Raw genomic sequence first — 14,955 nt, forward strand, 5'->3', positions numbered from 1 at the left:
AGGGCAATGCATCCACGTTACGTTCGCATCTGTCAGTGTAAAGCAGGGCTACATACGCTACGCGTGTGTAAATACACCCTCCAGATGACAGCAGCTCGACAAGGTCCTCTAACCACATGATTTCAGTAGTAGCGTGAAAGCCGTCTTGTGCTCGGGGGAATTTCCCATCCACGTGTCTGAATACACGACAGAGAGGGCGGGATATAAACAAATCAACCATTGGCCGAAAACCCCGCGTGCACACCCCGCTGGCGGACCCAGATTAAAACTGACGTCAAATGGACTTGTAGCAGTTCTTTCTCGCAGAATGGAAGTAGCCGTGGAAGTGAAACGGATTAAACTCGCTTAATCTTGGCAGGATATTGAACTCTCCTTCGCTTTTTTTTTTCCCAAGCCCCCTCTGTGTGCTGGTGAGATAGTTATTAAAACGAAGCCTGGCTTTGCGGTGAGTACATGAAAAACAAGTCTAAACTGCATAATGCTTTCCGCCAGCTGATCACCCTGAGAGAGACGCAAACAAACAATCCGCCGTCGTTGTTAAAATAACAGAAACTAATTTGTCTCGAAACATGAAGCATGTTATTGGATTTCGGTACGTCTCCGTTAAGAGCAGAACTTTAGATAACGCAGACTGTCATTGTTTTAGTGGAGTTAAATTAAACCGGCTTCTCCCGGCTTTCACACACATGTCCGGCCGGTGAATGAGCTCTGCGCCGCAGAAAGCTTCAGCAGTCTTAAAGTGACGCAATATTAAACATCTGTAAACGCGAAATGGCACATGTTCCACTTTATATGCCTAACATCGATGCGATTCTTCTCCCGCTTGATATGTTTAAAATGCATTTTCACACATTATTTTATCATTTATGAGTTCTTTTTTTTTTTCAATAATAAGGGTTATTGAAACTCCCTCATATCAGTCAACTTCCGCTTTGACACCAAACGATAATTTTCAGATTGCGGTTAACACTTTTTATAATCTCAACGGTATGTATAGTTAAATAAGCAATTTGAAGTTTTAAAAATTGTTTGTGTTACTACAAACTTTTTTTTTTTTTCCCTTTCACATTATGTGCCTCCTGAGGTCTTATGTGCAGTATTACATAAAGTTGAAGTGGGGAGATGTGAGGCTGTGTTGTATAAAAACTGTGGCAATAACAGAGCTGCCTCACTGCTTACGACCACCAGCCAGCCTCCACTTATAGTGTCTGCAGCAGGGGGAGCCACTGCTTGACAGAAACACACGGATCTCTGCCTGGGCAGTGGAGCAAAGCAAAACAATAGAATTCATCTGGAAGTGTTTTTTTAATATTTTTTTTTCTTTTACAAAGCCCTTGTAGACTGTTCTTACCCTGTGTTTGTCAAAACAAAGCATTAAGCTGTGCTCATAAAGCAGACAGGCAGGACTTTCTGCTTGTGCTGAAGAAATCAAACCCCCTCCTTCTTGTGGAGACCAGGTCAGGGAAAGTGGCTCAGGATTTTCCTCAAGGACTGTCATTACGTTTTTGCTTTGGACCCTAATTTGGAATTGTGGTAGTATCATAACCCTGTATTACAACTTGATTGTGGATTTGGGTTTTGCTCGAGAGGTGGCTTGAATTTGAGACATATTTTGATAACTCTTTGACCCACTTTAAGGTTCAGGGTTGACTTGCAGCATATCATTGCCTTTGGAGAGGTTGCCAGGTTTTCTTTGAGACTCTTTCCACACTCTTGTGGTAAAATTGGCTTAATTTCTTCTAGTGAGAGTTTGTTGCTGCATGCTGAAATGTCACTTTGATATAATGGTGCAAAAATGCTGAATCTTAGTAAAATTATTTACAGGGCAGTTAATTAAGAAGCCCGGCAAAAGTGAGTGAAAAAGACCGCCAAACTCTATTTTGTGTAACCATGCCTCAACTGAATGGATAACCGCAGTGAACTGTGGTTGCAGTTGAACACAGTCATTTGTTGAATTTAATCCTGAGCCACAAATGATGCCAACTCCTTTGTGGCTCAGTTTTTGTCTAGTAGACTGAAGAAAATAGGTTAGCAGGTTATTTTTAATAATAGATCCAAGGGCAGCATAGTCTGATCTAGGATCAGCCTCAAAAATATCTATCTATCTATCTATCTATCTATCTATCTATCTATCTATCTATCTATCTATCTATCTATCTATCTATCTATCTATCTATCTATCTATCTATCTATCTATCTATCTATCTATCTATCTATCTATTATAAATTTCTTATAATAAGGATTTTGACTCATCATTGTCATAGTAAATTCCAATTAATGATCTTTAATTATTGATGAATCACTGATTAAATGCAGTGTGCAGTTGTGTGACTCAAATCGCATGTTTTTACATGACTGATGCCCTAAAGAAGTGTATTACAAATGACAATGTTTGTTAATAACAATACTGTTGATTGGTGTGTCATGCAATCACAGCCTAAACTAACCAAAAAAGTAGTAATAAATAGTTCTTATTGTCCCTTTTATTGTTATCACAATAGTATTACAAAGTATCGTGACAAAACTTAAAGTCCATATCACCCACCGCTAAACCATGGCTTCTCACAATCTATTCAAGGCTGCTCCTCTGATAGTGCCCCCCGTATGGAGGATGAGGAGGATGATGTGTTTGAGCCAGATCCCAACTGCTGGCGCACGCCCTTCAGGGAGATAAAGTGTGAAGACCGGGGCACGCAGACGCCCGGTCCGGGCCAGGCGCTACACAACGGCATGCTGCCCTGTGGTGTTGCGGAGGAGCCCAGACGACTATTCTACGGTAAGTTGGTGACATGCTGTATTTTAAGATAAAAAAACAAAAAGGGGAACAGCGCCTTGTGTGTGAGAACCGGTGTTATAAAACTGAAGCACAAAATCATCACGTGCAGCTCACTGTGAGAAATGCCTAACCGTGTTGCTGCACTGATCTCACCCTTTGGCGCCTGATAGTCGTCATTACACCAGCTTTTATGGTCTGCATGTACTCTACCCAGTTGGTTTGCTGTTGAAAAGGCGCCAATATGACTGAAGAGAAGTGGCAGAGATGTTCACCTGTGCTGTTTATAACGCTGATTATCGATGATAGCAAAGTTACACAGGCATCATATACAGCAGTCATTGCAAAGTAGCTCCATAACAACTGACTGACCCTGACATGTGAGTAACTTATAAAACTATTATGTGTAATAAAACCGTAGCTCATCCCCTGAGAGAGAAAAAAAAAAAAAAAAAGTGTTCAGGCTAAATGACACTGATCAGTGCTATGCAAACCTTTGTTTCTTTTCCTAAAGGAAGTCTGGCGTGAGTCATTGCTGCATTTGGATTGCTTCAGTGACCATGTGGCTGTTTACAAGATAATAAGTTTGGCCTTGACACTCAACAGGTAACGCAGGTTTTCGATTGCACTTCCCAGCGCATTTTGAACTTGTCGGGGATTTTGACGCGAGGCAACAAGAGGAGCAGAACAGGATGGAGCAGTTACCCCTGCACCAGCCGGCTGCACTCAGCTTGGAGGCCTGCATCGGGCAGAAGCTTCAGCTGATAGGCGACCAGTTTCACCGGGAACACTTACAACAGGTGAGAGGGAATGATGCACCGTCACTAAGAGTCACTTTAATTTGCATTTTACACCATCATGGTTAAAACACAGAAACTGAAGGGGTGAAAGTAATCCAAAGGTTGTTTCCAGTTGTCTTTTCCAAGGAATTATAACACAAAAAAGAGAAAAATGCATGGCATATTCATGGATACAGGCGGTAAAATTGAATCCAACAGTACATTATCGCTTGTCATGCATTAAGGTGTCTCATCATAATCCAAAGACCACACATTAGTAACACCACCAAAAGTCATTTTAAAATTTTTGAATCTAATCTTACAAGATCACCTAATCATGTAACCTGACAGAGTTGCATGTAGGGTCAAAAGTTTGCTCATGTTTATTGTGTTTGCCCCATGTTTGTTTTGGAGAGGCTGTGTTCAGGCGCAACTTCAGCCCTGTGCCTCTTGTTCCCTCAGCCCACATATCCCAGGACAGCCCTTCCCCCACATAGCCCACCGACACCAGTCCCTTACCCTGCCTCCTCTTCCTGTTTATTTCTCTCTCCTTTCCCCTGTTTCCCCAGTGTGCAGTAGAGGCAAGTGGCATAAGGATCCCTGACTCAAACAATACACCCTGTCCACAAAGTTTGTGTGCTGCTTCTACATGGGGTGTAGTAAATCTTCATACCTGAACACTATGCATGTAACTTCTGTCAAATGCAAGATGTACCACACGTATGCAATTAAACATAAACACATTTTAGTCTGTGCATAAAAAAGCAGAAGTTTCAGAAGTAGGTAAACATGTTGTAACCCAAAGCTCAACACATGAGCCCAGAGGGGAACAGCTGTGGTTCCGGGGAGTCTTCAGTCACCCCTGTACTCAGCAACAAGCTGAAAATAAAAATTAAACACAGTATGAATAAGAGGCTAAATCCATAATGATGCATAAAAGGGACCGGTGTGGGTGTTTGGAAATTAAACCACAAAATACACAGATAACAGCCATCTTCAGCTCTTTTGGAAAAAAGGGCTCCTCTCTGTCCTGCCTGTCTAAAACCTCCAATTTTTAACCTCACAAAATGAAGTGTGAGATATTTTCTCATGAGCTTACCAAGTGGAGGTTATTTATGCTACCTCTGCAAAGCATGACTCATGTGCACTGGAGAACACACACAGAGAACCAGACAGTCAGACGGTAGGTTTACTGTTAAGCGCAATTGTGGCTGGGGATGTACTGACGCACAACTTAGGCTGGACTGTGTCAGGGGATGAGGAAGTGGCTTTTGCCCCTTCTTACTGTTGTAGCAAACAAAAGAGTCAGAGTGAGAACGAACCTTGTGCAGTCACATCCTGCATGCGCATATTGTGATACTAATGACTTAATGTGAGAATCTTTTGTGTGCTTCTGCCATGATGACTGAGTTAACTGAAGTCTGAAAAGAAAAGTCTGAATTTTGCAAAATAGATTATAACCATCTTTCACTTATGTTTATTTCTATGTTGTCACAGAGGCATGTTTTTGAGGCTGAAACACAAATGATGTACAGTCTTAGATGTGTGTGCCTCTGCAGTGTCTATTTTTGGCACTGCTTGTGCAGCTCTTTGTATTGTGTGTGTGTGTGTGTGTGTGTGGGGGTGTGTGTGTGCGTGCGTGTGCGTGTGTGTGTGTGTGTATGCACACGGCATGCATGGCTACACCCATGCTTGTTTTTCTGCTGTTTGCCATCCCTCTCTTCTCACTTTTTCTCTGTGAGAACCGGGACAAAAACTTTCACTGAGTAACAGCGGTTGGTGCTTAGATGCGTTTCAGCAGTAGGAAACTTTTCAAGGAACCAGGGTTGTATTTTGTGTTGTTGTTGTTGTTGTTGTTGTTTTTGTTGTTTTATTTAACTCCTATTGTTTCCACTGCAGGGATTGACCTTGAACTAAAGGTGGAGTTTCTGAAACTGATTATTTGCCAGCCTGGTTATTGCCAATAAGAGTTTGAATTCTTGCCGCTTAAGATATTATTTTCCAAATATTGCATCCCAACAGCCCTTTCCGATTTCAGTTGTGCACATTGTAAAATAACTTTGGAAATTACAATTTGATACATTTTTCAGCTCTCCTCCTGCAGTAGGAGTGACCTGCTCACTTAACAGCCTGGTTTTGAAACTCACAGTAGAAACACACAACTGACAACTAAGGTGAAAGGAGGTTCTGGGAAGTTAAATAAATGTTTCAGGCCCCATTGTACAAACAACTTTTATCTCATCTCTGCCCTGTTGCTCTGGACCACAGCCAACTTATTAAGCAATTATTCAGTGCAGACACTTGTCTCGGAGCAATTCAAGTGCTTCTGACTGCCATCACATTGATGGGTTTTCTTAGCAGTGTGGCTGCAAGTGTTCTCCATGGGAGCTCCTTGCCCCAGGCGAAACGAGGGATTAGGCAGCGCAGGAGTGCTGGTGGATGTTGACAGATAAATTGCTCCTCAGTCACAGAGGGCTGGAGGGGACGCTGAGGTCCCCCGAGGATGGCTGACATTAGCTGGTCTGCCATTTGAGACATGGCAGTAATGACAGTCACAATGGCAGGAAGACGGCTCCAGCCTGCGCAGGGCAAGGAGCAGAGTTAGGTTTCATCCCCATGTTTTTTTAAGAGACGACTCTCGGTGCTTTGGATAGGAGGTGTTGAAAGCAGGCTTGAATATCTTCTGTGTCTGTGCATGTGTCTGTGTGTGCATGTGTGCATGTGTGTTGTGTTTGTGGCTTTATCTCTGCACTCTCTCCTTTCAGCACTTGTAGAAAAGAGGGAAAAGGGTTTGATTAACATAAAAACTAGTTCTAGTATCTTATTATTAATCTGTAAAGATTTTTTTTTCTTTTCTACTAACCTTTGTTGCATGTTTGCATTTTACTTTGGGCTCTTTCTCATTACTGATACGACTAATCCAGAGTTTCATGCTGTGGAGGCCGGTTTGTTTACTCAAGTGATAAGACGGTGCTTCTGAGCAGCTGGCCTGACGGACAGCCTGCTCTGGAAACTGATAAAGCACATCAGGGTAGTGTCAGAGTGACGACACAGAGAATCTGGCTAGACTCTTGCGCTCCATCAGCCAGCTAAATTTAGAGGCAGATGCCTTTTGGCAGTTACTGGCGTGACTCATGAGTACGCTGTGACAGGCTGGTGCACACCTCTTGTTTCACTCTTACTCTCTTTCTCTGTTTATTTGTGTGCATGCTACTTAACTTGGTAGAAGTGAGTGCAAAAGATCACGAACATTTTGTTTTTGAGATGAAAGATTAATTGCTCTTCTTGCAGTTTAGAGCGGAACATGATAAATTCCTAACATGACACATTGGCATCGCAGCATTTGCTAACAAATACTCAATATTTGCCAACCAAATAAATCTAATTTACCAGTATAGTCATATAATTAAGCTTTAAATATAAAGTCTGAAGATCTATCTCTTGTTTTTTCAACTTTAAGCTTTTAGCTTGTGATGAGATAATCCACTCTGTTACTTTTATTACACTATCATAATATCCCCAGGCAAGATTTAGATACAATGTGTAACAGAGACCTTCCCAAGTGCTGTTGCCATAGTTTTGTACCATTTTCATTATTCTATTTTTTTTCCTTTGGAGCACAAGTAAGAGTAGGGGAGTGGAAAAGCTAGATTCTCTCATGCTAGCTGGAACATGGTAAAGCTTACGCAACACCATGCAATGTTCACCACAGATTGATAAGAGAATGAAAAAACCCAACAGTCTTATCACAGTGGCAGCTCCTGTCTTTCAACTGTTTCAAGGTCTGGACATCATGATGAGTGCTTTCCAAAAGCAATCATGCACAAACATGTCCACATTTTGTCTCGTTACAACCTCGAACTGAAATGGTTTTTATTGCGATCTTAGCTTTTGTGCAAGTGTAAAGAAAATTGTGTGTGAAAATGTGAAGATTAGGTATGTGTATAAGTAACCACATTTTCTTGCTCTAACACTCCTACATAACATCCAGTTCTACCAACTACTGTCAGCGGTTTCCTAATTAGTTAATAGATTTTGTGATTAATTGCTGATGTGCAATTAATCACAGTATTAATAAAGCTGTTCTCAGAAAGCCTGAAAGGTTTGTTAGTGAACACTAGTTAACAAATATCATCATAAAGACCAAGGAACATAACAACTAGGTCAAGTTTAAAGCACAACTTTTTGTTATAAAACAGCTTTCTAATCGTTGAGCATCTCACCAAGACCTATTCAGTGTATTAATCAAAATTTAAGAAAAAGGGAAAACAATAAGCAGGCCCAGGAAGAAAAACATTCATCAGAGAGGCAACCAAGAGATCCATGGTAACTCTGGAGGAGCTGCAGAGGTTCATATGCTAGGTGGAAAAGTCACCTAACAACTATTAATTGCTCACTCCAGACCCTATTGTGAAAAACAAACTGCATAGGAAGTTTCATTTGCAGTTCACCAAAACTAATATAGGAGAAAATGCAAAAATTTGGAAGAAGGTGCTCTGATCATTGTTTCTCCATCCAGTCCAGTTGGCCTGGACTTGAAACATTGCATAAAAGAAGAGGAGGAAAATACCCCCTTTCACAAAACACTTTAACAGCGATTAAGGTGCATCAGTGGTTTTGTAAAAGGATGGATGTGGTGAGAGTGACTCCACCAGTTAATTGTAGTTGTGACTTAGTCTGTGTGTGACCAGACAGCTGCAGAATAGTAAGAAGGCAAGTTTTCTCTTTTAAATTAGAAACATATGCAACAAGATCGCTAAACTAAGTTTGCCCGCCATTGTTTTCAATAGAGTAGCATGGGGAAACTTCTGGTGTAGAATTTATGCTAGCATTGATGTGGTATGACATCTCCTATCAATCCTCCCTGACGACTTTATTCTAAAAACAACAGCCTTGCAATGTATTGACTTCACTTGTGAATTAGAAATGCCCAGACGGAACTGCAGGGCATGCCATCTTCAGGATAATGTTTCAATCTCCAGATGTGCAAAGCTGGTTGAGGCATATCTCAAAAGACTTAGACTTGCAGGGTGCCGTGGTGGTGCAAGGGTTAAGCACAACACACATATGGGGGCCTTAGTCCTTGACGCAGCTGTTGCAGGTTCGATTCCTGGCCTGGTGACCCTTGCTGCATGTCTTCCTCCTTCTCTCATTACCCACTTTTCTGTCAATTCACTATCAAATAAAGGCCACTAGAGCCAATAACACCTTAAAAAAAGACTTAGACTTGCATTTAGAGTGAAAGAATTTTGTAAAAAAATGTTTACTCAAAGGGGCTGAATAGACATGCATGCCAGTCTTTTCAGACTTATTTAAAACCATATATAACTTACCCTCCACTTCACAATATGCACTACAGTGTTGGCCTGTCACATAAAATTAGTCATAGTTTAAACCTTATTAGCTAAAGTAAATTTAGCTTTATTAATTGGACTACTACAGACTGAAAATAGTCTCATCATTATCAGCCATAAAAGAGTCTGTCTTTCATCAGCAGGTGAGCTGTTGGACTACTGTAGCTGTCATGTAGATGCATTTTTTTTTCAGAGACTCTCTGGCCCTCATCAGGAGCCCCCTAATCCCATTTGGTACAATTATCTTATCTCAGGTTCTCAATGAGCGAGATAGCATTATCCCCCCCCTAATCGTACACAATCCAATTGGCTTGCAGACCTAAGAGTCTCGTTTTTGGTTGCTGGCTGCTGGTCTCAAGCAGACAGATTAGAAAAAAAAAAAAAAAAACTGTGACTGTATGATGAATGTGTTTATTGCTTGGAATGTTTATTAGGAAGCCTGACTTGGTGTGGACCCAGCACCGAAAAAAAGGCTCAAGTAATAAATGCTGTTGGGGACAGAAGCAGACTGTTGTGGAAATATCATCGCTGTTCCAGTGTCTGGTTCTGTCTTCCTAGTTGACCTACTTCACTGTGCCTCCTGTCAATTGCATCATTTCACAGCCAAATGTAAACTAAACACTGTAGTAAAGACCAAATCATTACTTTTTCTTTGTGTTGCTTTTGGAGTTTGTCGACTGCACTAACGGCTAAATGCTTCATTTCTCTTTGATTTTTTTTCAGTACCAACAAAACCAAAGGAATCAGGGGCCGCTGTGGTGGCGCATGACTGCAGCTCTTCTCAGCCTCCTGTTTCATAGGGGGTTTATTGCTGGAGGAGGTGGAGCAGGACGGAGGTGAGGGGGAACTTCCTCTTATATCCTTTGTCTTCATCTCTGTTGTGACGAACTGGACTCCTGAAGGCACTGTCCAATCTAACACGGGTCTGTTTGAGGGAGGAAAGAAAGGAGGGAAAATGGTCACCGCGGGACGGCGACAACCAAATTTTATACAAGGGCGTGTGTTTTTTTTCTTTAAAAGAAGATGCCATGATGCTCCGGGATTCATCTAAAGGACAATGTTTATATTTAGGCCTACATGTCATGTAGTCGTCTTGTACAGTACATTGTTCGATTTTTTTTTGTTTTTTTTCTGTGCACTTCAATATGTGTCCTTCTTAAAAGACCTGACCTCCACAGACCTTGGGAATGCCTTAGTCAGTGTCTTCTGCCAGAAGGAGAGTTGAGTGTTTTTTTTGACGAGCAAGATGAGATGGTTAAGGAAATGAAATGTAATGTGGTGTGACGGTTTCTTTTCTGAAGTCCCCCAGGAGACCAGTCAAGTTAATTTACTCACTTCCAAAGAGGCCACTTCCCAGAACAAAGCATTTTGCACCTCACCTCTATGGAACATTTATCTATTTATCTTTTCTATGTATTTTTCTCTTTATTTTCTGTGCTTTGGTGTCAATTTTAACCCGTCATATCTTGTAGGATTTCAGGAATAAGGTAAACATTCTGTACATAAAAAAGTTGGCACACTGTGAATTGTTATCAAAGTTTAGTTGTGCGCTACATGTCAAACATTTGAGACTTTTTCAACTATATAAGAGGTGAAATTTGCTGTTCTGAACAACACTACCTGGTTAAACGGGCCTGGTTGGTGCCAGCAGACCTGATAAACATCAAAAAAGACTTTAGATAAATGTCAGACATTATGCAGATGACTCCACTTTTATGACTAAAGAACTGACAAGATAAATTAGCCTTAAATACAGTTCAGTAGTGGATACTTAGCATGCAAATCATTTACATATTTTAGGATCTTGTTTTGATTTTGCTTGTAGCAACATTAATTACTGTTGTATTTTCTGATAGCATCACTTATCTATGAAAAGTCGGTCACTTATCATAGATAAGTTCACTAGCAGGTTTTGCATAAATGCCCCTCCTTCTATATGCTTGTCCCAATTTCTGTGATGAACGTTATTCTGAAAAACTTCTCAGAATCGTGAAAGGTTACTTATAAAAAAAAAAAAAAAAAAAAAAAAAAGGTTTCCCATTGACTGGACATTTAGTTACACAACTGAAAACTTGTTTGGGTTACAATTGACATAACGGGTACTGATGATGCCCGCCAGGCCTTGCCCTCTCTGGACGAAGAGCAGGATCGCCCAAATAAAACAACTGCCATTTGACATGAACGTTAATGAATAGACACTCATCTGTCTGGTTAATAGAAATGTTATATCTTGTAGCTGTACTAACAGCGAAGGGATGTCTGAGATGTAGCACACTGAGTAGATATTTACATTAAAATCATAGGGTGTTGACTTTTACATGTATATAAAAAACTATTAAGGTCTTGCACCATGCACTAAATTAGAGCAAATGAATCAAGCACACTGTCACACTGTTTAAAAGTTTACTTTTTTAAGTTTCATTTCACCAAATATACAGTTTTTTTTTAGCATAGCCTTATTCCTAGGATTTTCCCTTCATTTCATGTGTTCTTTTTATGTGATTGTTTTCAGACCTCCATGCCCTTTAAGTGGAGCTGTGGATCCACTGTTTTTGCACTAGACTTCCACCCGTTTAAGAGTTCAGATTGTTTCCGAGCTAACCTCTTTCTCGTATGAAGGTTTTTCAGTCCCGGCTTGTTTCTTTGCCACCACATTTCAGATGTATTCACTTATATGGCCAAGACAAATAATCAGTATTGAGTCCTGACTGACTGAGCACAATGTGCATTTAGCATCAGTTCTGGATGTTTCACTCACAACTGTTTCAGGATTTCAGTTGAGCGAGAGCAACTTTTTCGCAGAAGACCAGCTTTGAACAGCAAGCTAATATGGCATAAACAGTCTGTGAAACAGAATCTCCTCCTCTCAGGATACCCTTGTGCGGTTTCACATCATTTGATATTCTGTTGGGTGATCTTACATTGTCTGTGGTACTCAGATTTAGATTTGGGACGTGGGTACACACATAACCACCACTGGCTCACCAGACAAACTGTCTCTGAAAAGAAACAAAAGTGAAAAAGGCTGTAATTACTGTTGAAATATGAATACATATAAAGACACTGTTAAAGATATTGTTTATTATGTTTTTTTGTTTTTTGTATTATTATTTTCATGCTGAATCTTTTGGACCCGAGGAGCAATACATATCAGGGGTCTATAATTACTTGCTCCTTACAATGTATCAAGTTGATCACTGCATAATTACTGTCTCGTTTTCTCTTTAAGATGTCTCAGGGACAGACTTTTTGGGCTACTGGTAACCTTGAGAATCTGTTACATGTTTCAGAGAAAAGGAGTGTTGTCACCCATTTATTTATGTTAGAGAACCTCTTGAGGTATTTTCAAGTCTTCTGTATTTTCATTTCATTTAGATTTCCTGTAGTCTACTTTCCAGCGTGTGCACACACACACACACACACACACATAGGTACAGTTTGAGGAGTCTGGGCTGGCATGCTGGCGGTGGTGGTGACAGGGGCTCCTGAGTTTGCAGTCAGAGGAGAGAGAGGTGCACTAAGTGTGGTTGTGGTAATAGTTTCCTGCAGATCCTGAACACTGAGCCAGTCCCTGTAGCACCTCGTCGCACGATCAGCTCTTGACTTCCTCCTCATGCTGCTCCTGCATGGCATGTTTTTTTTTTTCAGTGGCTCATTTAATTTGTAATTTATTTTTTCTTCCTTTTTAATTTATTTTGGTATTTTTTTCTTTTACCAATTTCTACTGTATACACTTGTGTGTGCAATCACATCTTCCTCTTTCTGCTTTGATCTTGGACTCATAAATGGTTCAGCTTAAGAATAATTGTGCCTGATTTTTTTTTTTTTTTTTTTGGGGGGGCGGGGGGATTTTATTGTATCACACATTTCTCACAGCCTGTAAAAAAACAGCGCTCTGAGTTTGTCATGGAACAGAGTGCACATTGTCTTCTACTTTTCACTCACAACCAGAACAGAAGTTAATAAATATGTGTTGTATGTTGTTGCCAATATGAAGAGAAAAACTGCAAACCACCTTTCAAGCCCGTATGAATGTGTGACACTTAAAAAAATGAATATGGTTATTGGTGAAGTAAACTCAAAATTTTCAATTTGTTTAAAACGTTTATGATTTTTTTGGGGGGGACCAGAAATGCAGTAGTTCCAATGCAGTTCAACTTATCTCCTGTGTAATTAGTCATCATACATTGTGCCCATTGCTAATGACACCCAGGATATTGAGAAAGCATAGACATGAAAAGGTTTTCTATTTACACAAACCACAGAATGTTTGTTCCTTAATCCCAATCATTGTGTTGTAATCAGTATGCACTGGAAAGTACTTTGTTTCTGTAAATCCCAGAAGTATTTTAATGTATAGTATAAACTCTGGATTGTTCTCATAGGCTAATCTGGCCATGTGTCAGCTGTATCTCTGTGCATTATTTGGACAAGAAGGTTCAGGTTTGATAGCCTGTTGATTTATTGAAAAGGGAAACAAGCCACCATGGTGTCCTTATATTTTTTTAAGTGGAAGTTTCCTAAATTGTGCTCACAGCATTTTGTGATTGCTGAGGTCCAAGACTTGGACAGGTACTTTTTGGAAACCATCAGTGTCTTGAATTTTGTTTTCCACTTTTACTTTTATATTGGAATTTGTGTTTTTGGAAGAAGATTTAGCCTGTTTTGTACCATAACATTTATTCTTTGAGGTCTTTCTTAACTTTTAAAATTGTATTTTCTTAAGAAAAAGTGTCTTTTTTTTTGTAAGGACAGTTCATTCTTGCAAGACTTTTTTAATACAAGCAAGATCATTTTAAAGTCAATGAGATCGAAATCATTTGTTTTTAATGAAAATGAACTCTGAACATTCCTTGCACATCTTACTATAGCGTAATGAACTTGGGCCAAACATTATACGGTTTGACTGACTTAACTCAATCAAACCGTATAATGTTTTATACGGTTTGATTGACCGGCTTGTTGCTATGAAATGTTTGCCCTTCTTTACAGAACAGATAGCTGACCATTTATTTCTAAAAAAAAAAAAACCCTGGAATATGCCTTTAACTGCTCAATTTCAATGAAGTCTTGATTATCACACACTCTCTGTATACCAAGAAATGAGACCCAGCGAAAATGTAGCATTTTTGTAAACATTGACTGTGTGTTTTCGAGACTCTACTGTGCACTCTTTTTATCTTGTGTTTATATGTATTTTTTCTGGTTGTTAATATTCATATGGAAGTAAAGACAATTTGCTATGTAGTGCAATATGCTGTATATACAGAGTTTTGCTCTACAAATGTTTTTTTTTCTGGATTTCTTGTTGTTTATTGGTACTTTTTTCAATAAAATATTATGGAAGTTATCAAACTGAGTTAAGTTTTTGCTGCGGTGATGAAGGTAGTTCAGTTCCTTTCAAAAATATTTACTCCGCTAGAGATTTTTCCATTTTCGACACATTACGAACATGAACTTCATTGTGTTTTGTTTTAGAATTGGAGGACAGATCAACGCAACTAAGTGCATAATAGCGGGCTCGCTCTGTGTTCAGCCCCACTTAGTTAATAATTTGTAGAACAACTTTTCCCTCCCATTAAAACAAGTGTTTAGGGGTCTGCTTTGACAAGATTTGTAGATCTAGGCAGAGCCCCCCCCCCCCTTCTTTTTTTGGAAAATAGCTCAAGCTCTGTAGTTAAATGGAGATCATGTGAATATCATTATATGATGTGGTATAATATGGCATAATTTGAAGTGCCAATATAATCTCGCTGAAATTTGGTTCTTAACTATGTCTGGCTCAATCTAACACATGGCTATGCTTGGATCTAAACTATTCCACTGCAGCTCTGTTTGCATGCTGGAAGGTGAACCTCTGCCACAGTTTCAAATCTAGTCTAAAATGTGTCAGACGAGGCCAAAGCTTGGTATGCTGTTGGATAACCTAACCCAGCTTTAAACCTATTGAACTTGTCTGCTACGTTTTTTCGTCTTCATGATGTTTTTCGCTAATGTTCTCCAACAAACCACTATAATTTAGGGGACTTCTTAAGATAGCTCTTTAGA

General features: G+C 39.8%; 1 protein-coding gene across 2 annotated transcripts; it reads left to right on the forward strand.

Annotated features, from left to right (window-relative positions):
• Positions 1–256: 256 nt before the first annotated feature.
• On the forward strand, positions 257–14,262 carry bmf1 (BCL2 modifying factor 1). 2 transcript variants are annotated; one of them, XM_014982324.2, is made up of 4 exons: positions 257–445; positions 2,580–2,777; positions 3,411–3,574; positions 9,631–14,262. In XM_014982324.2, exons 2-4 carry the CDS (start codon positions 2,606–2,608, stop codon positions 9,745–9,747), a joined length of 453 nt encoding a protein of 150 aa, XP_014837810.1. In that variant the 5' UTR covers positions 257–445; positions 2,580–2,605; the 3' UTR covers positions 9,748–14,262. The 2 variants fall into 2 exon arrangements, with proteins under 2 accessions (XP_014837810.1, XP_014837809.1); XM_014982323.2 differs by having other exon boundaries at positions 263–445; positions 3,381–3,574.
• The last annotated feature ends 693 nt before the right edge of the window (positions 14,263–14,955 follow it).

The sequence above is a fragment of the Poecilia mexicana genome, unplaced genomic scaffold (assembly GCF_051168715.1).
Source record: "Poecilia mexicana isolate PSO_F unplaced genomic scaffold, ASM5116871v1 scaffold_22, whole genome shotgun sequence".
In the NCBI taxonomy this organism is placed as follows: Eukaryota; Metazoa; Chordata; class Actinopteri; order Cyprinodontiformes; family Poeciliidae; genus Poecilia; species Poecilia mexicana.